Source organism: Melozone crissalis, unplaced genomic scaffold (genome assembly GCF_028551555.1).
Source record: "Melozone crissalis strain CALT ecotype California unplaced genomic scaffold, PUWL_Pcris_2 ptg000088l_1, whole genome shotgun sequence".
NCBI lineage: Eukaryota > Metazoa > Chordata > Aves > Passeriformes > Passerellidae > Melozone > Melozone crissalis.
The window spans coordinates 4,104,648-4,130,047 of NW_026535865.1; the positions used below are offsets into that span (position 1 = coordinate 4,104,648).

The following is a 25,400-nucleotide window of genomic DNA, read 5'->3' on the forward strand; positions in this document are numbered from 1 at the left end:
AGCTGCACATCTCTTAACCCCGCGGCCTCTTCCCGGCTCCCACTCCCCCGCCCCCCCCCCCCCCCCCCCCCCCCGGCAGGCAGCACTCACTGGGGATCTCAGCCAGGTCTGCAGCCCCCCAGGCACACAGAGACCCTCCTGAGGCTGGAGGAGGCGCCTGCAGCACAGACCAGCTCCTGTTTGTGTTGAAAGGTCTGTCCTTTTTTTTTTTTTTTTCCAATAAATGGTTTCAGTCAGAGAGCATCCACTTTAAAACCACACGGGAGGGGAGATGTGGATGGGCAGGGCACCGCCCCGGTGCGGGATGCAGGCGTTGGAGTCAACCTTGGCTCCAGCCTGGGATATCAGGTTGCTGCAGTGCTGGGTGTGCCAGCTGTGCCAGCTGTGCCAGCTCCCGGCCCAGCCCTGCAGCCACCACCGTGGCCTGGATAACTTGGTCTCTGTGAGTTCTGCAAAAAGGGCATTTCCAGCATTTAGAGAGCACACCGGAGCACAAACCCGTGCGCACACACATCCACCCACAAACACTCACAATCCCGAGGTCTCTCCCAGATGTGCTTCCCCCATGCTCCCAGTCCCTCTCCTCCACAGGGCTGAGGAGGGTCCTGCAGCACAGGATGAGCAGCAGCACCAGGAACAGCATGGGAGGCCACTCCTGCTCCTTGCTGAGGGATCCAGGGGCATCCCAGGGGTGTGTGTGAGAGGTGACACCGTCCTCCCCCAGCTGCTGGAACATCTGCCACCATCCTGCTTGCAGCTCCTGGGAGAACCGGCTGGCCACCTCTCTACAAACAGGGTCCTTTATTTCCTCGCTCAGAAAAATAGATCCATTTCCAAAGTTTAAAAAAAAAAAAAAAAAGAGTTTGAAAAGACGGAATGATGGAAGTGGAGGCTGGAATGTGGCTGCTGATGAGATGGTGCGGCTGGGGCTGAGCCACCCCGCTCAGTATCTCTCCTCCTCCTCCTCCCGGTAATAGCGGTACCCGGGCGGGTCCCCGCTCTGCTCCCCGGCCGCGTTGGCCACCTCGCCCTGGCTGCCCTGGGGGCAGTACTTGGGGTCGTAGATCTGGCGGCCGAGCCCAAAGACCTGCCCGCTCTGGTTGGCGCCCTGGTTGGAGCCCATCTGCAGCGACATGGAGGAGTTGTCACACTTCTCTGTGCCCAGCTTGGAATCGTAGATGTGTCTCCTGGTGCCCGGAGCTGTCATGCCCACCTGGAAGGAAGGACGGGATGGAGCAGGGCTCAGCTGTGCCCTCCCATCCCTCCCCAGCCCGGTGTGGGGGGCTCACCTGGCTGGCACACTTGTTGGTGCCCATCTGGAGGCTGATGGTGGAGTGGTCCATGGGTGGCAGGATCTGATTTTTGGGGTCGTAGAGGTGCCTCCGGGTGCCATAGGCAGTCATGCCAGACTGGCTGGCACACTTGTTTGTGCCCATCTGACAAAGGGGGCTGGTGAGGAACGTGTGCTGCCCCACATGTGCCCCCTGTCCCTATTCCCCCCAGCCTGGGGAGCACAACCCCAGAGCTCCCTAACCCATCTCATGCTCCTCCATCCATGGTGCCCCACATGTGCCCCTTCTCCCCCTGTCCCTATCCCATTCCAGCCTGGGGAGCACAACCAGAGCTCCCTAACCCATCTCATGCTCCCCCATTCATTGTGCCCCACATGTGCCCCCTCTCCCCTTGAGCCCATCCCCAGCCTGGGGAGCACAACCAGAGCTCCCTAACCCATCTCATGCTCCATGGTGCCCCATATGTGCCCTTTCTCCTCCTGTCCCCATCCCTGGCCTGGGGGGCACAGCCAGTGCTCCCTAACCCATCTCATGCTCCCTAACCCATCTCATGCTGGACACAGAGCCAAGATGGTCCCAGATCCCAAGGACACCTGAGACACCTCATGCCTTAGGTCCCTCCAGCAATGCCTGGAGCTGTAGCAGTGCTGAGCATCTGACAGAATTCAGAATTCTGGCCACCCTTTGCCCAGATCCCAGCCATGGCAGCTCACCTGCAGCCCAATCACACAGTGCCCAGCCTTCATCTTGGCCTCATCAAAATTCCTCTGCTGCTTCTCCGAGTACTTCACGCCGATGTCCACCCCGCTCTGCAGCCCCTTCGTCTTGGCCTGCCAGGAGCGGCTGTGAGGAAGGGTCCCAAACCCCCCACCCACTCCCTGGGCAGGGGGAGCTGTGGGATCCCACAGGCATCACCCCAAAGTCAGGGTCCCAAACTGCTCATCCTCCCTCTGTGCTCACCATTCCCGCCAGCGCCAGCAGCGACACCTGCACCTGCGTCAGGTTCCCGCTCTCAAAAAGGTCATTGGCTTCAAAGAGGTCCACGGGGTTCATGCCATAGCTGGCCATGGCCTTGATGAAGTTGGAGAGGTTCTCGAGCTGGGGAGAGGCAGAGGGGTGAGCCCTGGAGGGTGACGGCAGAGGAACAGCAGAGAGGGGGCAGCAGAGCTGCACCTACCTGGTGCCAGTTCTGAGCCGAGTGGTTGATCTTCCTCACCGAGTTGGGCTGCAGCTTGTTCATGAGCCTGGAGGGAGGCAGGGGGACATGAGGCTGTGGCAGGAAAAACCTCAAGGAGCTGCAGGGCATAGGCTCCTTTTGAGAAAGTCCAGCCCAAGCCTCCTCTATGTGAGGCAAATTTCCCCCTCCAGGTCCCTGTTTGTCCTCAGGGCTCTCCCCAGACACAGAAGCTTTGGGGGTGGCTCTGGCACACATCCAGCCCACCCTTCCCACCACAAGGGCTGGTGAGGCTCCTTGGTACCCCCATCTCCTCCCAGCTGGAGCAGCAGGGGCTGGGGGCCGTGCTCAGGGACACCCCAGGACTCACTCGCAGAGGATCACCCCGTCCTTGAGCCCCTTCTGGAAGTCAGGTCCAATCTGTTTTCCTGTCACGCTCTCGATCCACATCCGCAGCTCAGCCTCCTTCTGTGGATCATACTTCTGGGCAAGCTGGGGGACAGTGAGGGGACAGCTCAGGGAGAGCCCCACGTGCACCCCAAACTCCTCATGGGGACAGTGCCCCCCTCCCTGGTATGGCAGCAGGGACAGGAGCATGAGGGTGATGCTGCCAGCACACACAGCAGCTTGTGAACCATTCCAAAAGCATGAGAAGGGGCTGCCCATGGGGTTAGGGGGGAGTGACCCCCTGGATTTGTCTCTGCTGTTTGCTGGAGCTCAGCTCTGAGCCCCAGGGTCCTGGTGGGAGCTCAGCTGTGAGTCCCAGGGGTCTGGTGGGAGCTCAGTTCTGAGCCCCAGGGTCTGGTGGGAGCTCAGCTGTGAGTCCCAGGGGTCTGGTGGGAGCTCAGTTCTGAGCCCCAGGGTCTGGTGGGAGCTCAGCTGTGAGCCCCAGGGGTGCTGGCCACGAGATGCTCTCCCTTTCCCTTCTGTCGAGGCCCAGCCTCCAGCACAGATTCCTCCCTCACCGCGGCTATGCCAGGAATGTGGACGTCTCCTCCCAAATGCAGACCAGCTGCCAGGGCCAGCAGCATCTCTGTCGTCTCAGCCTCTGACCCACAAGGGAAGAGAAAGTTCTCCTGGCCTAGGGAGGGAAGGGCCTGGAAACTCTGAGTGTTGTCCTGCCCCAGCACAGCCCCTCTGGTGCTCAGCTGGCACCTGGGGGTGGCCTCAGAGCATCCACCAACCTCCCACCCATAGTGGTCCTGTTATGTGCCATGAGTTCCTGGGGATCCTGGACACAGGGGGACACTGGGATGGGCACAGCTGGGACACTCCAGTCCCAAACTGAAGCTGGACCCACGTAGGACACAGATCACCCCCATAACACCGTGTGTGTCCTGCCTGCAGGACTCTACAGTCCCACCAGCTGATTGTCTGGAGTGTGAGCAGCTGAAGCCAGTTCCTCTTCCCTCCCCACGGCCAGCCTGAGGATTTCCCAGGGCATGGGGAGTGCACAGTGGACCAGGGCTCCCACAGACTGGGAGCATGTCACTGGTCCGACTGGTTCCCAGTGGGTGATGTCACCTCCATCACACACACCGGGGCAGTCGGACTGGCTCACGTCTTGCTGAATCAACACGAAGCACCAAGGCCCCGGTGCGTGTCACCCTCTCAGCTGGGGCAGCCCAGCCCCGGGCAGGCCGGGGCTCATCCCATCCGCGCTCCCGTTACGAAATGCAAATCCCAAATTCCCATAAGGAGCCAACACATCCCGCCACCACATCCCGCCACCACTTGTCCCTTCTCCTGACTGCCCTGGAGCAGAACACACTCAAACCACCGGCCACCAGCCCTGAGGTGACCACGGCTCGATTTCTGCCCGCCTAGGGGTGCAAACAGCTCAGCCGGAGGCTCCCAACCCTCCTTCCCCTCCCGGGGAAGCCACCGGGACCAAAACCGCATCCCCGGAGAAAACCGCGAGGATGCTGAGGGTCGGAGCATCCCGTACAGCGATGCGGAGCTGCGGGGAAGTGAAACAGAAAGTGGAGGAGCTTTGTGGAGCTGGTCCGGAGCCGCGGAGGATCGAGGAGATGCCCCCAGCCCGAGAGTGACGGGAAGGGCTCCCCGCGGTTTGCCCGGGACAGCGGAGCCACCGCACGGGAGGGACCCAACCGCGGTCCCCAAACACGTCCTGGGACCCTCCAGGCAGGTTCAGGGCACCCCGAGACTGCGAGCCCAGCTTCGGTGTCCCCAACCCTCAGAGACCTCTGGGTCCTTCAGTTCCGCATCCTCCCGGGCAGCCCCGGATTTCCATCTTCCCGAAATCCCCCAACTTCTCCACTCCTGGCCGGCTCTGCAGTCCTGGGGCATACCGGATAAACTCCCGCCTCTCCAGAACCCGGGACGCAACCGGGACGCCCCAGCAGCACCGGCATGCTCGGCTCTCCCGGGCCCCAGAAGCGCCGGTGGCCTCGGTATCCCCCAGCCCCGCTTCACCCGCGCCCGCTGGTCCCGGGCCCCCGCCGCGGCTCACCCGGTTCCTGACTTCGGCGGAGAGCCCGTAGGACGGGCCCTTGTTGAACTGGGAGCTGCTCATGGCCGGGAACGGAGCCGGTACCGGAGAGGGGAGCGGGCAACGGGGCCGGTACCGGAGCGGGCTCGGGCGGGGCGGGGGCAGGGGCGGGGTCGGGCCCGGCCCCCCCCGGCGTTGATTGGAGGGAGAAATGTCCAAATAAGGGCAGGATCCAAAACGGATCGAGGGGAGGGTCACGAACCCCGATAGTGTCACTCGGGGAGCACCGGGAGGCACCGGGAGCCGGGGGAACCCGGGGCTGGAACTGGAGCCCTCCCGGGCACAGGGTACAAACACACAGAGACAGACGGACAGACACACACACAGAGACAGACGGACACACAGAGACAGACGGACACACGCGTGTGCATCCCTGCACACGGGAGTGAGCGCCCTGGCCCACGGGCACGCGTTGTGCGCGCACACACAACACACACACCCCAAACACACCCCAAACACCCCAAACACACCCACACACACCCACACGCACCCCCCGACCCACGCACACCCACTCACACATTCACTCGCTCTCTCACACATTGACACGCACCTTCCTGTGCTCACCCACGGTCACGCACACACTCAGGCCACGCGTGCCCTTTCCATCGTCCCCGCACCTCCACCCATCCCCGACCGCGTCCTGCCCTCCTCCGTGCCCGTGTCCCCACGCGGGACGGCCCGGTACGGTCCGGCCCGGTTCGGCGGTCCCGGGATGAAGGAGAGCGGGGAAGGGGACAGCAAAACCCCTCGACAGCCCGCAGGGGCGGCAGCCGTCCCGAGTGGGAAAGTCACGGGTGGGATGTGGGTGCACAGAGGACAGGAGGACAGGAGCAGGGCTGTGACCCCATAGGGCCGGTCCCGGCACCCACACCGACCCCACGGAAGGGCAGAGCCGTGAGCATCCCACAAGTGACAGCCCAGAGCCCCCCATCCCACTCAACCCCGCACCTGGGGCTTTCAGAGGGACGGAATTTGTCATCCCTGGATGGATGGACACCCCCAAACAGGGTGAGGGTGGGAGTTCCTCACTGGTTCCACAGAATGGGGCTCACCCCCACCCCTCCACCTCTGTAATCCCCGAAGTGCAGCACCCAAACCCCCTCAAAGCCCCACGAGTGCGGGGGTCCCGCTGCCCCCCGTGACCCCGCAGGGCAGCCGGGGTGCCCCCGGCCCCGGCCTCCCTCCTGGGTGCGCGTTCGGCTTTTTCCTGTTTCAGGTCGGGCTGCGAAGCCGATGAGGAAACGAGGCGGCGTCACACGCGCCCTCCTGCCCCTGCTCCCCGCGAATGTGACCGTGAGGAACAGGCACGAACGGGCCGAGCGAGGGGCTCCGGGCAGCGCCTCGGCCCCCCGGGAACGATGTTCTCCAGGAAAAAGCGAGAGCTGATAAAAACCCCCTCCATCTCCAAGAAGAGCCGGGCTGGAAGCCCCGTCCCACAGACCCTGCCGGTGAGTGTCACCCCTGGCACGGTGGGGGCTCTACCCAGGGTAGAGCCAGAGCTTGGCATTGGGGTCCTGGATGCTTCCAGGAAGTTTGTGAAGAGGAGAAAATGAGAAAAACCCCCGTGGGGGAGAATTTTGCCCCTGAGGAAGGGGACGGAGCAGCCGCCGAGGGAGGCGGGAGGGCAGGAAGGGACAGGGAGGAAATGGGGGGGCTCCCTCCGAGCCTTTGGGAAGGACACACAGACCCACAGACCTGCCTGGTGACCGGCATGGGAGCGGGGCCGCCGCAGGCTCGGCCATCCCCGGTGCTTTGGCTCTGCCAGATATTTATTTATCGCTTTGTGCAAGAACTCCCCCCGGTACCGGCGGGGCCGGGAGGAAACGCTGCCCGCCGGGGCTCCCCGGTGCTCCCCGCGCCTGCGCCCCGCTCCCGGTGCGTGCGGCCACACCGGGCTGGCACCATGCGGACGGCGACCCGGAGCCCCTGGGCGGCTCCTTAGCACGGGGCACCCGTCCCCGTCCCCATCCCCGGGGCCTATGGGTGGCAGCCAGCGGGATGCTCGGTCGGGCTGCGGGCAGGAAAAGCTACAGCCCCTCGGCAGCGGCGGGCAGAGCCCACCACCCCCAGCGATCCCTGGACTCGCTGCCCCGCACGCCCACCGTGAGGCTGACGGTACATCAGGGCACCGGAGGGAGGGACGGGAGGCACCGGGGCCGCTCTAACCCGGGACAGGGCTGGGGTGGCCCCCAAAGGAGTTTTGGGGCGGGGGGCTCTGTGCCTCCTTGCAGCCCCGTGGTGGGGATGGGCTCCCCCGTTCGCCTTCGTGTTCTCGGTGCTCCGTGTGGGCTCCCCGGTGCAAAACCGCTTCCGGCAGCGCCCGGCCGGGGATGCTCAGGCTCGGCACGTTCGTGTCAGACCGGGTGCTGGGGGGCACCGGTGGGAGATGCTGAGGGGCTGCGGGGTCCCCTCCCCGTGCCCAGGGATTCTCAGTGGATGTGGGGCTCTCAAGCCATGACAGCTCTGAACGCTGAGGGAGGGGTACCAGACCTTCCTCAGTGCGATTTTACCCCTAGAAATGCAATTTTACCCCCAGAAATTTGGGGCTTCCTCCATCTGTAATACACCTGCAAAGCCCAAACAATACTTTGGGAGGTGTCTCTGTCTCTGTCTCTGTCTCTGTCTCTGTCTCTGCCTCCTTACCCAGCATGGGAACAGCTGAAAAAGAGGAAGAGCTATGTGGGCCGGATCCTGCTGCCATTTTACCTCTAGAAATGCAATTTTACCCCTAGAAATCTGGGGCTTTCTTCATCTGTAAAACACCTGCAAAGCCCAAACAATACTTTGGGAGGTGTCTCTGTCTCTGCCTCCTTACCCAGCTGAAAAAGAGGAAGAGATATGTGGGCCGGATCCTGCTGCCATTTTGCTCTTTTGGGGTCCCCAACCCCCTGGGATGGACAGCCCCATCACTGTGGGTGCTGGGGTGGACACAGTGTCACCAACGCTGTCACTGTGTGCATCTCATGACAAAACAGACCCAGAGGAGCTGGCGGGGACTGATGGGGCAGCCAGGGGAGTGCCCAGACCCTGCCCACTGTCCCATGACAGTCCCCAAGGGGATCCCTGTGATGGTGTTCACAGGGGTCTGAGGATGAGGGAAGAGACGAGGATCTGACTCCATGTTTCAGAAAGTTTGATTTATTATTTTATTATATATATTACATTAAAACTATACTAAAAGAATAGAAGAAAGGATTTTACCAGAAGGCTAGCTAAGAATAGAAAGGAATGATAACAAAGGAGAGTCCAAGCCAGCTGACTGTGATTGGCCATTAATTAGAAACAACCACATGAGACCAATCCCAGACCCACCTGTTGCATTCCACAGCAGCAGATAGTCATTGTTTGCATTTTGCTCCTGAGGCCTCAGCTCCTCAGGAGGAAAAAAATCCTAAGGAAAGGATTTTTCAGAAAATATCATGGCTACAGATCCCTACCTGGGGAAACTGAGGCACAACACCAGTCCCCCCAAGGAAACAGCTTGTTCTCCAGGATGGAGGCAAGGATTGCTTGCCTCTCTGTGCTCCCACCCTGCTGCATCCTCACACTCCCCCTGCTCCCCAGGAGCTCTCCCGCAAGGATTGCCTGGACGCCCCGGGCTGCAGCGTGGCGGAGCTGCCCGCGGGCAGTGCCAAGCTCAGCAGCAGCCCTGGCGCTGTGGGCACCCTGAAGCGCCCCACCAGCCTGAGCCGCCATGCCAGCGCCGCCGGCTTCCCCCTGCCCAAGGGCCACAAGACCCCGCTGTGCTACAGCCCCATGGAGGGCGGGGACGGTCCCTTCATCGACCCCGAGGACATCTCGCAGCTGCTGGCAGACGTGGCGCGCTTCGCCGAGGCCCTGGAGAAACTGCGGGACGTGGTGCTGCGAGATGGTGAGTGCCCTCAGGGAGTGCCCATGCCTCGCTGAGTGCCCATCCCTTGTGAGTGCCCATCCCTTGGGGTGAGTGCCCGCCCTTGGTGAGTGCCCATCCCTCGCTGAGTGCCCATCCTTGGTGAATGCCCATCCCTCAGTGAGTGCCCACCCTTTGGGGTGAGTGCCCACCCTTGGGGTGAGTGCCCATCCCTCGCTGAGTGCCCATCCTTGGTGAATGCCCATCCCTCAGTGAGTGCCCACCCTCCGTGAGTGCCCATCCCTTGGTGAGTGCCCATCCTTGGGGTGAGTGCCCACCCTCAGTGAGTGTCCATCCCTCATGAGTGCCCATCCTTGGGGTGAGTGCCCACCCTCAGTGAGTGTCCATCCCTCATGAGTGCCCATCCTTGGGGTGAGTGAGTGCCCATTCCCTTGGGGTGAGTGCCCATCCCTTGATGACTGTCCATCCCTCGGTGAGTGCCCACCCTCGGTGAGTGCCCATCCCTTGTGAGTGCCCATCCCTTGTGAGTGTCCACCTTCAGTGCGTGCCCACCCTTGGCACAGCCTGGCACGGACCCACCCGTGGGTAGGGGGGTCCCTGCTGTGCCAGAAGGCCCCGGGAAGCCCAGGGCAGCGTGCAGAGGTGCTGGGTGAGTGGTGGGTGAGCAGCTCGGGGCTGGGATAACGCCGCTTCCTGCCCGGGCTATTTTCACCCGCCCGTTTTCCTGTTTACAGCGCAGCGGTGCCAGCCGCCTGCCAGGGCCCCACGGGGTGCTGGGCACGGCCCCCCAGCCCACCAGGGCGGCCAGCAGGAGGGGCTGGGTGGGCTGCAGGCTCTCCTTGCCCGAGGGCACACAGGGATGTAACAATCCCGAGGTCTGGGGGTGTTTGACACCGCATTGTCAGCGCTGGTTTTGCAGAAATCCCTTTCCAACCCTGAGCTGGGGAGGGGTCTTTGCCTGGATGGGCAGTGGGTGCTGATTCCCCCTCCCAAAACTTCCCAACCAGCCTTAGACCTGCACTGGGGGGTCCTGGAGCCCACAGAATGGGGGGAACCTGTGGGGTGCAACGAGCCTGGCTGGACCAGGCCGATCCTGTCCCTGGGAGCGTCCATCCGGCAGGAGGGAGGGAAGGAAATGGAGGAAATTCCCAAACTGCTTTCGAGGGGAAAAGTTACTGTGGAGGGGAAAAAAATGCTTCAAAGGTCAGACTGCCCCCTGGCCAGTGCCAGGCTGGGCAGGAGACACAGGGCCAGGATGTGGGGAGGTGCTGGACAAGCAGGATGTGGCTGTGCCAGTCCTGGGACAGCCCTGAGGCCAAGGGGAATTTGCTGAATAATCTGGGAGATGGCAGATCCCTGCCTTGGACGTGGCTGGGAGGTAAACAGGGGAGGGACACAGGGATGCAGAGCAGTGACAAGGGTGTGACCGTGTTCACAGGGGTCTGAGGATGAGGGAAGAGATGAGGATCTGGCTCCATGTTTCAGAGGGCTTGATTTATTATTTTATGATATATATTACATTAAAACTCTACTAAAAGAATAGAAGAAAAGGTTTCATCAGAAGGCTAGCTAAGAATAGAAAAAGAAAGAATGATAACAAAGGCTTGTGGCTTGGCTCTCTGTCTGAGCCAGCTGACTGTGATTGGCCATTAATTAGAAACAACCACATGAGACCAATCACAGATGCACCTGCTGCATTCCACAGCAGCAGATAATCAATGTTTACATTCTGTTCCTGAGGCCTCCCAGCTTCTCAGGAGGAAAAATCTTAAGGAGAGGATTTTTCATGGAAAGATGTCTGCGACACCAGGGGGCAGGGACACAGGGCAGGGACGTGGCACAAGGATGCAGCACCTCAGCCCCCCTCTCTTGCAGACCCCAAGGAGCCCCAGAGGCCGCTGGCCCACGAGTGCCTGGGTGAAACCCTCCGCATCCTGCGCCAGGTCATCAATAAATACCCTCTGCTCAACACCCTGGAGACCCTGACGGCCGCTGGGACCCTCATCTCCAAAGTCAAGGGTGAGACAGCGGCGATGGGAGCTCTGTGCCACCCCTCTCCTGCCCCATAGAGGGAATTGGGGAGCCCATGAAGGGGTTATGGGGTGTGGAGGTGTCCCATGGGCTGGTGGAGAGGGGAAAAGCATCGTCTGCCTCTTGGTGTGGTTCAGCTTTAAGGATGATGTAGTGTCAGAAATGCCAGATCCTGCCTGGGGCTTTCCAGGCAGCACAGCCGCAGGAAAAACACTGAAATAATCAGATCCTGCTCCTGGCAGCCTCTCATGTTTGTGGAGTGGGGTCTGGGAGGTCAGATCGCAGCTGGGCACCTCCTCCTGCTGCTGTCACCCACCACAGGCACAGCACAACCTTCTGAGTCACCCAACGGCAGCCACAGGGGACCTAAGGAAAGGATTTTTCAGAAAATATCCATGGCTACAGGTCCCCACTTGGGGAAACTGAGGCACAACCTTCTGAGTCACCCAACAGCAACCACAGGGGACAGGATGGCAGCAGGGCTGGTTCCACATAGGGATGGGAGGGAATGGCCTTGGAGCAGACCCTGCCCACCCCAAGGAGCTGAGCCAGGCTCTGCCCAGCAGCTCTGGTTGCTGCTGTCCCGTGGTGTGGGAGCCTGCCAAGTGCTCTCAGCCCCAGTTCCTGCTGCTGCTGGTGGTGGTTCCTCATTTGACCACAGGCAAGAGCCCTCCTGGAGGAGCTCATGCTGCTTGGAGAAGGGTCTGGAGGGGCCATGAGGCAGGGCAGGCAGTGGAACAGGTCCAGCAGCACTTTTCCAGCAGCCCTGAGTAACGGGAATAAACAGGAACACGAGCCAAGAGATGCTGTCAGGGACGTCACTCCTGGGAAGAAGGAGGGGGAAGCTGCTGTGCAGGAAAAAGGAAAAATCCATTGTCCATGGGGATGATCCTTCCCTCTGCTCCCTTGATTCACCCCAGCCCCAAAACCCTCCCTGATACCAGCATGCCCTGGCAGTTTGTCTTTCTGCTGAGACAGGGACGGGCGCTTGGGGCAACAGGGCTGTCACGTTTCCTCACCTCCAGGTTTCCACTATGAATCCAACAATGAGGCAGACAAGAGGGAGTTCGAGAAGGCTGTGGAGACCATCGCTGTGTCCTTCAGCAGCACGTAAGGGAGTTGGGCAGGGAGAAACCAGGGGGTGTTTGGGAGTTCGGGAGTTTGGGAATTTGTGAGTTTGTGTAAGGGAGTTTGGGCAGCCTGGAACCTGTAGCAGTCAAGGGATGTTTGGAAGTTTGGGAGTTTGAGAAAGGGAGTTTGGGCAGCCATTCCCTGGAGCAGCCAAGGGATGTTTTGGAGTTTGGGAAAGGGAGTTTGGGCAGCTCCAGGGGCTATTTGGGAGTTTGGGAAAGGGAGTTTGGGCAACCATCCTCTGGAGCAACCAAGGGATGTTTGGGAGTTTGTAAAGGAGTTTGGGAAAGGGAGTTTGGGCAGCTCCAGGGGGTGTTTGGGAGTTTGGGCAGCCATTCCCTGGAGCAGCCAAGGGATGCTTGGGAAAGGGAGTTTGGGAGTTTGGAAATTTGGGCAGCCATTCCATGGAGCAGCCAGAGGATGTTTGGAAGTTTGTAAAGGAGTTTGGGCAGCTCCAGGGGATGTTTGGGAGTTTGGAAGTTTGGGCAGCCATTCCCTGGAGCAGCCAAGGGATATTTGGGAGTTTGGGAGTTTGTGTAAAGGAGTTTGGGCAGCCATTCCCTGGAGCAGCCAGGAGATGTTGGAAATTTGGGAGTTGGGGAAAGGGAGTTTGGGCAGCCATGCCCCGGAGGAGCCAGAGAATGTTTGGAAGTTTGTAAAGGAGTTTGGGCAGCTCCAGGGGATGTTTGGGAGTTTGGGAAAGGGAGTTTGGGCAGCTCCAGGGGATGTTTGGCAGTTTGGAAATTTGGGCAGCCATTCCATTGAGCAGCCAAGGGTTGTTTGGGAGTTTGTAAGTTTGGGAAAGGGAGTTTGGGCAGCCATGCCCTGGAGCAGCCAGGGGGTGTTTGGCAGTTTGTAAAGCAGTTTGGGCAGCCAGCCCGTGTCGCTGTGCTGAGCCCAGCCATGCTCCTCTCCCCACAGGGTGTCTGAGTTCCTCATGGGGGAGGTGGACAGCAGCACCATCCTCTCCATTCCACCCAGCGACCAGAACCAGGTGAGGGATGCCCAGAGACCTGGATGCCATGTGGGGCTCACACAGGGCTCTGGCTGCTCCCCTCAGCTCTGCTGCGAGCCCAGAGCAGGGTGACAGTCCCATTACAGCCTGGGCACAGCTGACTCCCAGCAGTGGCAAAAAGGCTCCAGCAGCTCAGGCTCCCACCCACCTGGCCAGCCCGTCCAGCTGCTCCCCATCCTCTTGCCTGACCGATCCCTCTTCTCTCCCAATTCCCAAAGACCATGGAGAGCCTCTATGGGGGGATTCCTGGGCCCAGAGGAGATGGAGTGCCCTCAGGCACGGACAGCTGTGCCACAGGTAAGCAGCATGGGGCTGGGTGCAGGGTTTGGGGTCTGGGCAGGAAGCAGCACCTTCCTCATCATCGCTGCTGTCCTGGTTCACTGCTCGGCTGGGGAAAGGCAGAGCTGGTGGCACCGGGGCTGGCACAGGGCTGGGGGTGTTTGCAATGGGAGCTCACGGGGTGTTTGTCTGTTTGTCCCTCCACAGCCCGTCCTGCTGCTGAGGAGGTGGATGTGATGCTGCAGCGCTGCGAGGGGGGCGTGGACGCTGCCCTCCAGTATGCCAAAACCATCTCCAAGTACATGAAGGACCTGATGGGATACATGGAGAAAAGGAATGCACTGGGTGAGTGGGGGGACAGCAGGTGGGTCCCTTCTGGAGCAGGTCTGAGCCATGGGACAGGCTGAGGTTGAGGTTGAGGTCCCTCCTGGAGGAGGGTGATGCTGCCAGGGCAGTGGGAACCTCACTCCTCAAATTCCTGATTGATTTTTCAAAAGGAGATCGGGTTCCACCAGGGAAATCCCAGTGTCTCCTTTGTCTCTTCACTTTTAACCTTTTCCTTCCAGAGGTAGATTTTGCCAGAGGGCTCCAGAAGATGGCAAACAGCTGCAAGCAAACCATCAGCCAGGAGGTGAGTGCCCAAATCCCTGAAGCCCCCAGTGCCAGGCAGGATTGGGAGCCAGCAGCCCTGGAGAGCCCATTCCATGTGTCCCAGTTCAGGAGGACATGGGGACAGCTCTTTGGAGCTGGAGAAATTCAGGATGGGGCTTTTGCCAGCAGTCACCAGCCTTACCTTGCCTCTGGCTCTTCCTCCCTGAAGGATGCGTCTCCTGGGCTCACTCTGGGTTCTGGGGCTCAGTGAGATGTGTTTTCCTTCTCCCCAGACCAGCATGCCTTTCCTGTCCATCTATCTGCTGGCCCTGGAGCAGGACATGGAGCACGGGGCCTCCATGGTGCAGGCAGCCACCACCCTGCAGCAGCAAACCTTCCTTCAGGTGAGGGGACAGGAGGTCCTTCCTGGGGCTGCAGGTCCTGGTGTTGCTTCCTTAGCTCAGTCCGGAGGGATCCTGCATCCAGAACTGTAGATTTTCACCCCTGGCACAAAGCAGCGCCTGTGAGCTGTCCTGGGAGTGACAGTGACACTTTTCCATGCAAAATCTTGGCTCAGCTCAGGCCATCACGGGGCTGTTCCTCCCTCTTTCCCCACGCAGCCACTGATGGTGAGACGCCTGGAACATGAGAAACGCAGGAAGGAGATCAAGGAGCAGTGGCACCGGGCTCAGAGGAAACTGGTGAGTGACGGGGTTTGTGTTCCCAATCCCAGCCTGGAGCAACTCATGGCTCTGAGGAGCTGTTGGGGTCTCCAGCTGGTCACAGTGACCCCAAGAAAAGTTTCAAAGTCTCTTTTCTCAGCCTGAAGGAGTCAGGGCTCTTCATTTCTTGGTGTCAAGGTTGTTTATTGTATCTTATCTATAAAAAATTTTCTCCTGCCCTGCTGAGGTCAGCCCAGCAAGACAGTCCAGGCACTCTGCCTGCCCCCAGGGCAGTCTTTATACTAAAAACTACTTATACAATATTTACAATTACTTTCCAATACCTATCACCTATGTTAGACAGTGAGCTTCTACTCTAAACTAATCCCAAAGTGCCACCATCACAGCAGAAGATGGAGGCCAAGAAGAAGAAGAAGGAGAAAGGCTGGGCACACCCAGTTCCCTCCATCTTGCCCCCTGAACCCCCATACCAAAAACCCCAAAATCTCCTTTTCCACCCCGTGATAACTTCATTAATATTCTACTTAAACTGTTGTGGGTTGCAGATCTTCATATAAGGTTGGTGATAATCAAACCCACAGGTGTTTTGGGCTCTGTGCCAGGGTCTCTGAGCCCCCTGGCAGGATCTTGGCTGCTCAGGACAACCAGAGGGATGTGCTGGGTCCTGACAAGGAACAACCTCCTCTGAGGGCACTGGGCACCCTGCCCTTCTCCAGCAGTGTTGGGTGGTCTCTGCTGTGCTGGGGGAGCCTGGTAGGGGCTGGTGACCCCCTTGCTGTGCTCCATCCTCTCCCTGGCAGCAAGAGGCAGAGGGGAACCTGCGCAAGGCCAAGCAGACGTACATGCAGCGCAGCGAGGAGCACGACAAGGCCAAGTACATGGCGGTGAAAGCAGAGGAGGAGCAGCAAAACACGACCAGCAGCACCACCACCAAAACCCTGGACAAGAAGAGGCGGCTGGAGGAGGAAGCCAAGAACAAGGTAGGAGGAGGGTGGCTGTGACGGTGGTCACAGGGGGCTTAGGATGAGGGAAGGGATGAGGATCTGGCTCCATGTTTCAGAAGGCTTGATTTATTATTTTATTATATATATTATATCAAAACTGTACTAAAAGAATAGAGGAAAAGACTTCATCAGAAGGCTAGCTAAGAGTAGAATAATAAAGAATGATAACAAAGGTTTGTGGCTCAGCTCTGTCTGAGCCAGCTGACTGTGATTGGCCATTAATTAGAAACAACCACATGAGACCAATCACAGATGCACCTGTTGCACTCCACAGCAGCAGGTAATCATTGTTTACATTTATTTCTTGAGGCTTCTCAGCTTCTCAGGAGGAAAAATCCTAAGGAAAGATTTTTCATAAAAGATGTCTGTGACAGGTGACAGCTCTGGAGGGGGCTCCTTGCTCCTGCTGTCCCCTGAGCCACATGGGGTGAAGTGATCCTCAGGAATGCCCGGATGGAGAGGATCCAAGGGGCTGTTCTTATTCTCCTCACCTCTGAGCTGTTCCCATGCCTTGCTCTCCCAACGCCCAGGCAGAAGAGGCCATGGCCACGTACCGCACCTGCGTGGCCGATGCAAACACGCAGAAGCAGGAGCTGGAGGACACCAAGGTGAACTCGCTGCGCCAGATCCATGAAGTGATCAAACAGACTGACCAGGTCATCAAATCGGTGAGTGGGGTGTCCCCAGGGTGGGAGGTGACAGTGTTCACAGAGGTCCGAGGATGAGGGGAGAGACGAGGATCTGACTCCATGTTTCAGAAGGCTTGATTTATTATTTTATGATATATATTATATTAAAACTATACTAAAAGAATAGAAGAAAGGATTTCATCAGAAGGCTGGCTAAGAATAGAAAAAATTGAATGAATAACAAAGGCTTGTGTCTCGGACAGAGAGTCTGAGGCAGCTGACTGTGATTGGCCATTAATTAGAAACAACCACAATCCCAGATGCACCTGTTGCATTCCACAGCAGCAGATAACCATTGTTTGCATTTTGTTCCTGAGGCCTCTCAGCTTCTCAGGAGGAAAAATCCTAAGGAAAGGATTTTTCAGAAAAGATGTCTGTGACAGGTGGGAGGTGCTCTGGAGAGCTCAGAGCTGCCTTCCAGCAGAGCTGCCCCTATTCCAGAGGGCATTTGGATGGATGCAGAGCTCTCCCCATACCCAGAGCAGCACCGCTTTGTGCTCCCGATTTCCCACCTGCCAGCCCACCAAGCCCACATCTATCCCTCCTCACGTCACTTTTAGGCCACCATCTCCTTCTACCAGCTGATGCACATGCAGACAGCGGCGCTGCCGGTGAATTTCCAGACGCTGTGTGAGAGCAGCAAGCTCTACGACCCGGGCCAGCAGTACGCGTCCCACGTGCGGCAGCTGCAGCGCGGCGACGAGCCCGACGTGCAGTACGACTTCGAGCCCTACGTGTCCCACAATGCCTGGTGAGGGAGGACAGGGCTCATTCCTGCCTCGTTCAGTTCTGCCCTGCGTTCCCGTCGTTATCTCCTGCCGCCCACGCCGTCCTGCAGGAGGCAGGATGCTTTCAGCATTCCTGAAGGCGGCTCCTGCCAGGGCTGGACCAGTTCGAATTGCTCTCTTATCCTTCAGTTCAGCCTAGATGAGGCTGTGATTTAAGAGACTGTGGATGGCAGCCATGGATAAAGTCGCCAAGTGTCCTTTCCTCCCATTCACATTCCCTTTTCCCCTCCAGGTCTCTCTTTAACTCAGCTGTGCTGACCAGTTGGGAATTGCTCTCTTATCCTTCAATTCAGCCTGTTGAGTATTTAAGAGACTGTGATTCTATAGACTGGTGGATGGTACCTATGGATAAAGTCTCCAAGTGTCCTTCCTTGCCATCCACATTCCCTTTTCCCCTCCAGGTCTCTCTTTACTCAGCTGGGCTGACCAGATGGGAATTGCTCTCTTATCCTTCAATTCAGCCTGTTGAGTAGTTAAGAGACTGTGATTCCCTAAACTGGTGGATGGCAGCCATGGATAAAGTCTCCAAGTGTCCTTCTTTCCTTCCCATCCACATTCCCTTTTCCCCTCCAGGTCTCCCTTTACTCCCTTTACTCTTCCTTTACTCCCTTTACTCCCTTTACTTAGCTGACAAGTTGGGAATTGCCTTCTTATCCTTAAATTCAGCCTAGTTGAGTATTTAAGAGATTGTGATTCCCTAGACTGGTAGATGGCAGCCACGGATGAAGTCTCCAAGTGTCCTTCCTTCCTTCCCATCCACATTCCCTTTCCCCCTCCAGGTCTCCCTTTAACTCAGCTGGGAATTGCCATCTTATCCTTCAATTCAGCCCAGATGAGACAGGCTGTTGAGTATTTAAGAGCCTGTGATTCCCTAAACTGGTGGATGGCAGCCATGGATGAAGTCTCCAAGTGTCCTTCCCTCCCATCCACGTTCCCTTTTCCCCTCCAGGTCTCCCTTTACTCAGCCACAGAAGGGCAGCTTCAGTGCCAGTGAGTTCTCCACGAGTGCAGAGGGGGCTGGGGCTGGCTCAGAGGGAGCAGCAGCAGCCAAGGAGTCGCCAAGTGGGGCTGGAGCAGCCGAGAGAAGAGGTGAGTCCGGAGCCCCAGAGCTCTCCCATGTCCCCCCAGGCAGGAGCAGAGTGGAAACCCCAGGGTTTGATGTGAGGCTTTGCTGGCAGCAGCAGGACGGGCTGGGAGCCTCCTCCTGAAGGACACTAAACCAGATCTGTGGCATTTTGCTCCCTAAGAAACCACTGCCCATCTCCCGTTTCCTTGCTGGGTGTCACTGGGAGCACCAAACCCCACCAGCAGCTTCCCCCAGTTTCCCCCAGCATCCAGGCTCTTCTCCAGCCATTCCCTCACAGCAATCCCAAGGCACTGTGTGTTCTCTCTGCAGGTGGGAGGGGACACCAGGTGCACAAATCCTGGCCAACCTCTGTGGCTGAGGCTGACAGCAGCCTGGATTCCAATGCAGGTAGATATGGCAACAGCCCAGGAGCCGCTCCCAGCACAACCAGTCCGAACCCAGAGCTTCCCAGTTAGGCAGGAGCATCCCCCGTTTTACCTGCCCTGTGAGAACACTGCTGACCCCAGTCTCCAGCGGGAGAGGGTGGGATTCGCTGGGATGGGGTGAGCTCTCAGGAGAGAAGCAGCTTTGCAGGTGGATCACTGGTTTTTCTTGGGGGTTCTCCTTGGACAGGCGAATTCAGCCACAAGCTCCAGAGGCTCTCCTCCAACGGCACCGCGTCCTCCAGCGAGGAGCTGGAGGAGAAGGACGGGACCAGCAGCACCCCCTTTGAGCAGAGTAGGTGACACCTGGGGCGCCTTTTCTGGGAGGTGGCAGTGCTGCCCACCACAACAGAGCTCCCCGTGGGCTGCTTTTCCCAAATTCAGCAGTTCTGCAGGCAAACCCAGCAATTTCTGGGGATTCCTGTGATGATGGTCTCAGGGGGGGTCTCAGGTTGAGGGAAGAGACGAGAATTTGACTTTATATTTCAGAAGGCTTGATTTATTATTTTATGATATATATTGCATTAAAACTACACTAAAAGAATAGAAGAAAGGGTTTCATCTCAGAAGGCTAGCTAAGCTAAGAATAGAAAAGTCAAGAATGCTAACAAAGGCAGCTGCCTCAGACTCTCTGTCTGAGCCAGCTCTGCTGATTGGCCATTAATTCCAAACACCAATCCCAGATGCACCTGTTGCATTACACAGCAGCAGATAATCAATGTTTACATGTTGTTTTCCTGAAGCCTCTCAGCTTCTCAGGAGGAAAAATCCTGAGAAAGGACTTTTATTGAAAAGATGTCTGCGACAGTGTCCCCGGCAGCCCTGAGGGATGAGCCCTGCTCAGAGCGGTGACAGTGACAGTCCTGCTCAAGCTGTGCCTGTCCTGCATTTCCTTTCCCCTAGGCATCAATGGGATCACCCCAGAGCTGGCAGCTCCCACGGGGCCCTTCAGGAACGTTGGTTTGTCCAAGGCTGCCCAGACCCATCGGCTGAGGAAGCTCCGAGCCCCCTCCAAGTGTCGGGAGTGCAACAGCTACGTGTACTTCCAAGGAGCCGAGTGTGAGGAGGTGGGTTGGGACAGCTGGGGTTGGAACCCAGCTCTGACCATGGTCAGGAGGATATTTCTCCTCTGGGGAGGGTTCCAGGGGTGGAAAAATGGTGCTTTCCTTTAGTGCTGCAGCATCCCCAAGGCATTTTTTATTTTTCCTGTTTCTCTCACCGTGCTCTGAGCAGTGCTTGGTGTCTCTGTGGCTGCCCCCAACCTCCACGTGGTTCCCTTTTCTCTTCCAGTGCTACCTGGCCTGCCACAAGAAGTGCCTGGAGACCTTGGCCATCCAGTGTGGGCACAAGAAGCTCCAAGGGAAGCTGCAGCTCTTCGGGCAGGACTTCACGAAGGCGTCTCAGGGCAGCTCGGATGGGATCCCCTTCATCGTCAAGAAATGCATCTCAGAGATTGAGAAGAGGGCCCTGAAAACAAAGGTGGGTGACACTCCCCTCTCCTCCTCCTCCTCCTCCTCAGCTGGCTGAGCCACAGGCCCTTGGAAGGATCCTCTGGAAAACCAACAGGCTGAAAATTTCAGATTTCCACAGGGCAGGGAGCCAGGGATGAGCTTGGCCCAGATCCCCCAAGCTCTGCCTTTGGAAAATCACCTCTCCCGCTTTCCTGTGAGGCAGGAATGAGTGAGCTGGAAGGAGATTTCCCAAAATGACTTCCCAAAGGGATTTCCCACTCCAAAAGGAGAGGGTGGGAGCACACACAGCTCACTGCCCCATGCAAACACGCAGAGGAACCTCTCCCCTCACTTCAGCTCCACTTTGCTCTCTTTCACAGGGCATCTACCGAGTTAACGGTGTCAAGACACGTGTGGAGAAGCTTTGCCAGGCCTTTGAGAACGGCAAGGAGCTGGTGGAGCTGTCCCAGGCCTCCCCTCACGACATCAGCAACGTCCTGAAGCTCTACCTGAGACAGGTGAGGTGCTCAGGGAGGGGAGCTGGCCAGAGGAACCAACCTGGCAGGAGGAATTCTGCACAAACGGGGCTCGGGGTGGGTTGGGAGGGATGGGGAGTGGGCTGGCCCTAGAGATGGGGCCCCAGTGATCCTCCCCCAGCTCGTCCCACACGGCGTCACTGCGGTCACAGCCACAGAGCAGCGACGCGCCCGCGCGCCGAGCAAGGAACCTCCACCCCCTGCAATTGGGGAAGTGGCCACCCAAAAAGGGAAGGGGCCAGCAAAGGTCACCCTGCAGGGGCTGACTCATGTCCCCATGGGGTGGGCTCTGACCCTGGGGTGGGCTCAGTGGGGTTTCTGCCCTTTGGGTCACCTTGGAGTGAGCTCAGTGGGGTCTCTGCCCTTTGGGTCACCCTAGGATGGGTTTAGAGGGGTCTCTGCCCCATGGGTCACTTTGGAATGAGCTCAGCAGGGTCTCTGCCCCTGGGATCACCCCAAGGTGGGCTCAATGTGGTCTATGCCCCTTGGATAACCCTGGGGTGGGTTTAGAGGGGTCTCTGCCCCTGGAATCACCTTGGGCTGAGCTCAATGGGGTCTCTGCCTCTGGGATCACCCTGGGGTGGGTTTAGAGAGGTCTCTGCCCCTGGAATCACCCCAGGGTGGGCTCAGTGTGGTCTCTGCCCCTCGGGCCACCCCAGTGCGTGTGCTCAGCCCCAGCACCCCTCAGCCTGTAACCCAAACTGTCGTTGCACACAGCGTCTGCCACCCACATCCTCCAGCAGCCACCACCACAAGGCAGGAAGCTGCTTCTGTCTTGCAAGCAGCCCTGGGTTAACCCTTTGTGCTGCCTTTTCCTGTAACCTCCCCTCCCCAAGGGCAGAAAGGCAGCTCTGTGTTACCTCACTTGTCCTTGGGCTCCTGCACATCAGAAGTCAAGGACTCTGAGTGGCTTCCATGGAAGCAGAGTGGAAAGAGGAGGGGGAAATCAGTGCTGAGCCCTTGCTGCAGAGAAATGGGTTAAAGTCCTTCTATAAAGGGGTGGATGGAGGCAGCCTGTCCCCAAAACATCCGTTAAGGCTGCTCTGAAAACATCCCCAGCCGCGTGGAACACCCAGCAGTCAACACCAGCTCCTTCTGCTTTTCTGCTTCACACCAACCTCAAAGCAGAGTTTCCCCTGCCGCTGCAGCTCCGCCTCTGCTGCAGGCTGTGCCCCGCACGTCCTGTGCCCTTCACGTTTTGCTTCCCCCACCCTGAACAACCCATCCCTGTCCTCTTCCTGCCAGCTGGGGAGCCTTTTCCAGCTGGCCCCATCCCAGCCAGGGGTTTTCCAGGGAAAAAAGGGAATCCCTGCACCTCAGCCCAGCAGGGGTGGATCAAACATTGCTTTTGGCTTGAGCTTCACAAGTGCTGCTTGGCCAGGGCTCTCAAGGCTCCACTGACACGCTCCAGGAGATGGATAAATAAATAAATGTCACCTCTGGGCAGAGGTTTGCAGCATTGCAGTTCACAGATTCATGGAATTCTGAGATGGATGTTAAAGTGCTCCAAGCTCTCTTCAAACTGTCCTTGAGCACTTCCAGGGATGTTTCCTCACTGTAGAAATGCCCCAGGTGCCGCCAGCTCAGCAGCTTGGCACAGGTCCAGATGTTATGGAGGTGGGAACTGCTCCCAGGACCAGGATCATCTCATTTTCTCCTTTTCTTTTCTCCTCTTTTCTTTTCTTTTCTTTTCTTTTCTTTTCTTTTCTTTTCTTTTCTTTTCTTTTCTTTTCTTTTCTTTTCTTTTCTTTTCTTTCTCTTCTCTCTCCTCCTCCTCCTCTTCTTCTTCTCCTCCTCCTCTGTGTCCTTCTTCTCCTTCTCCTTCTCCTCCCCCATTCTCCTTCTCCTTCTCCTCCTCCTTCTCCTTCTCCTCCTCCATTCTCCTTCTTCTCCTCCTTCACTTGTCCTTCTCCTTATTCTCTTTCTCCTTCTCCTTCTTCTTCTCCTCCTTCTCCTTCTCCTTCTTCTCCTCTTTCTCCTCCTTCTCCTTCTCCTTCTCCTTCTCCTTCTCCTTCTCCTTCTCCTTCTCCTTCTCCTTCTTCTCCTCTTTCTCCTCCTCTTTCTCCTCCTTCTCCTTCTCCTCCTTCTCCTTCTCCTTCTCTGGTTCTTCTCCTTCTTCGCCTTCTTGTCCTCCTTCTCCTTTTCTCTTCTCTCCTCTTTTTCTCTCCTCTCCTGTTTTTCTCTCCCTTCCCCTGCAGCTGCCGGAGCCCCTGATGCCCTTCAGGCTGTACAACGAGCTGATGGGGCTGGCCAAGGAGAGCCTGCAGGGCACTGAGGCCAAGGGCCGTGCTGGGAAGGGCGGCCCCGAGCTGGTGGACAGAGGAGCCGACACCGACCCGGTGGTGCTGGGCCTGGTGCTGAAGCTCAGGGAGCTGCTCCGGGAGCTGCCCCGTGAGAACATGGCCACGCTCCAGTTCCTCCTGCAGCACCTGAGGAGGTGAGAGGGGCATGGCCAGAGCCTGGGTGGCGGCTGGGCACCTTCCCTCTGTCCCCTGGGGTGGGGAGGGGTGGGCAGCCTCTGGAGCCCGGAGGAAGGTCCATGGCTATTACAGCATCCTGAGTGGGTCGCTGGGGGTGAGAGATGGACGAGAATCTTGTTTCTTGATCAGAAGGCTGGATTTATTGATATATGATATATAATACATTATAACTATACTAAATAGAAATAAGAGAGAAGTTGCAGAGGCTGCCTAGCTAAGCTAAGAATAGAAAAGAAAGAATCTATAACAAAGTTATGTCTAGGGACTCTGTCCCCAGCTTGCTCCTGTGATTGGCCCTTAATCATAAACATGGGAACGTGAACCAATCACAGGTGTATCCTATTGCATTTCACAGCAGCTGATAACAATTGTTTACATTCTCCCCTGAGGCTTCTGCTCCCCAGAAAATGCAGAAATCTGAAAGAAAGGATTTCTGTGAAAAAATGTCTGCGACACATGGCTGCAGCTCCCTGGCATCTCCCCCAGCCCTGCCCGTCCTCACCTCTCCCTCCCTGCTCTCACAAGCTGTTCCTCCCACCCAGGATCATGGAAGTGGAACAGGACAACAAGATGACCTCAGGCAACCTGGGCATCGTCTTTGGGCCGACGCTGATGCGCCCCAGGCCCACGGATGCCACCATTTCCCTGTCCTCGCTGGTGGATTATCCCCACCAAGCTCGGATCATTGAGGCACTCATCATCTTCTACCCCACCATCTTCGAGCACAAGGACTTGGCACCCAGCAGGCGTGGCTCAGGTGCCACAGAGGAGGTGGCCAGTGGTGCTGAGCAGGTAGGAACCCCCAGGGAGGGGGAATGCTCAGGGGATGTTCCATGAAGCTTCACCGAGTCAGCTCCCAGGGAGTGAGAAATCTCCTCCATGCCCTCACCACCATCTCTTCTCTTCTCTTCTCTTTTCTCTTCTCTTCTCTTCTCTTCTCTTCTCTTCTCTTCTCTTCTCTTCTCTTCTCTTCTCTTCTCTTCTCTTCTCTTCTCTCTTCTCTTCTCTTCTCTCTTCTCTTCTCTTCTCTCTTCTCTTCTCTTCTCTTCTCTTCTCTTCTCTTCTCTTCTCTTTTTTCTTTTCTTCCCTTCCCTTCCCTTCCCTTCCCTTCCCTTCCCTTCCCTTCCCTTCCCTTCCCTTCCCTTCCCTTCTTCTTCACCTTCTTCTTCACCTTCTTCTCCTTCTCCTCTTTTCTTCTTCTTCTTCTCCTCCTTCTCTCTCTTCTCTTCTTCTCCTCCTGCTTTGCCTCCTTCTTTGTCTTCTTCTTCTTCGTCGTCTTCTTCATCTTTGTCTTCATCTTCTTCTTCTTCTTCTTCTCCTTCCCTGGATGTTCCAAGATGAACCTTCACTGACTCAGCTCCCAGGGAGTGAGAAATCTCCTCTGTGCCCTCACCACCGTCCCTGTTCCCCCCCAGGCCCCTGCAGGCTCCCAGCCCGTGGCTCCTCTTGCCACCAGCCCCTACCTGGAGCTGCCTTCGGACAAAGGGAATTTGGCTTTCAGCGCTGACTCCCTTGCAGGTCAGTGAGAGGCACTGGGGGCACACAGGTCCCTTGGGAGGCACGGGGGGCACACAGACCCACCCCCTGCCACCCCAGGGACCCCTGCTGATGCCACCGTGCTGGGCTGGAGGGTGGCACAGAGCTCCTCTGTCCCACAGAGTCCGGTGACCGCTCCGTGGACTCTGATTCAGAGCTGGAGGACGGCGGGGAGCCACGGACACACCTGACCAAGCAGGGCAGTGAGACCAGCACGGAAGAGGTTAATTTCTGTGACGAGGAGGGGCTGCGGAGCCGGAGCTGCAGCGTGGGCCAGTCCGATGATGCAGAGGGCTCTGCTCCCGAGGAGCAAAGCAATCTGGAGGAACAGGCTGAGAGCAGGGATGGCACCAACCAGCCTGGCACCTCTGCCACCCCCAGGGATGGCACCAACTAGCCCGGCACCTCTCGGGGCCACGGCAGCCACGAGCTGCAGCCCCGGCTCATCTAAGGTACCCCAGACACTGGGATGGACAAAGGAGCAAATCCCCATGGCTGCCCAGCGGCTGGAAACTGGAATGCGGAGGGGTGGGAAGGACATGGGGCGGCCCAGGGGGGTTTGGTGTGTCAGCTGCAGGGGAGTCCTGGCTGATTCCTGGCTGGAGCTTGCACACAAAACCCCTGAGCCCCTCAGTGCCCAGCTGGAGAACAGGGTCACAGCCAGGGGCATGAAGGATTTTTGCCTGGGAGGGAGCTGAGTTTGGGCAAACCCTTGTTCAGGATTGGGAAGGAACCCAGCGCTGTGCCTGTGGCAGGTGTTTTATTGTTGTTGTGCTCCCAAATCCCTGAATGCCACACCTGTGCTGTGAGATCGAGGTTGGAGGAGTCAAAGGACCTGCTCATCCCTGC

General features: G+C 57.9%; 2 protein-coding genes across 2 annotated transcripts; one reads left to right on the forward strand and one right to left on the reverse strand.

Moving 5' to 3' along the window:
- Positions 1 to 928: 928 nt before the first annotated feature.
- On the reverse strand, positions 929 to 5,029 carry CNN2 (calponin 2). The gene is made up of 7 exons (XM_054291080.1): positions 4,940 to 5,029; positions 2,837 to 2,958; positions 2,470 to 2,536; positions 2,253 to 2,390; positions 2,006 to 2,122; positions 1,290 to 1,436; positions 929 to 1,213 (listed from the first exon to the last, which is right to left on the reverse strand). The coding sequence occupies exons 1-7, from the start codon at positions 5,000 to 5,002 to the stop codon at positions 944 to 946; spliced, it is 924 nt and encodes a 307-aa protein (XP_054147055.1). The 5' UTR covers positions 5,003 to 5,029; the 3' UTR covers positions 929 to 943.
- A 1,947-nt stretch (positions 5,030 to 6,976) lies between these two features.
- On the forward strand, positions 6,977 to 25,055 carry ARHGAP45 (Rho GTPase activating protein 45). The gene is made up of 23 exons (XM_054291056.1): positions 6,977 to 7,093; positions 8,543 to 8,849; positions 10,704 to 10,847; positions 11,885 to 11,969; positions 12,912 to 12,984; positions 13,224 to 13,302; positions 13,492 to 13,629; positions 13,851 to 13,915; positions 14,169 to 14,279; positions 14,496 to 14,576; positions 15,359 to 15,538; positions 16,093 to 16,230; positions 16,812 to 17,002; positions 17,989 to 18,128; positions 18,436 to 18,513; positions 18,739 to 18,843; positions 19,452 to 19,615; positions 19,839 to 20,027; positions 20,380 to 20,517; positions 22,734 to 22,972; positions 23,558 to 23,807; positions 24,431 to 24,533; positions 24,674 to 25,055. Exons 1-23 carry the CDS (start codon positions 6,977 to 6,979, stop codon positions 24,946 to 24,948), a joined length of 3,390 nt encoding a protein of 1,129 aa, XP_054147031.1. The 3' UTR covers positions 24,949 to 25,055.
- Positions 25,056 to 25,400: the final 345 nt, after the last annotated feature.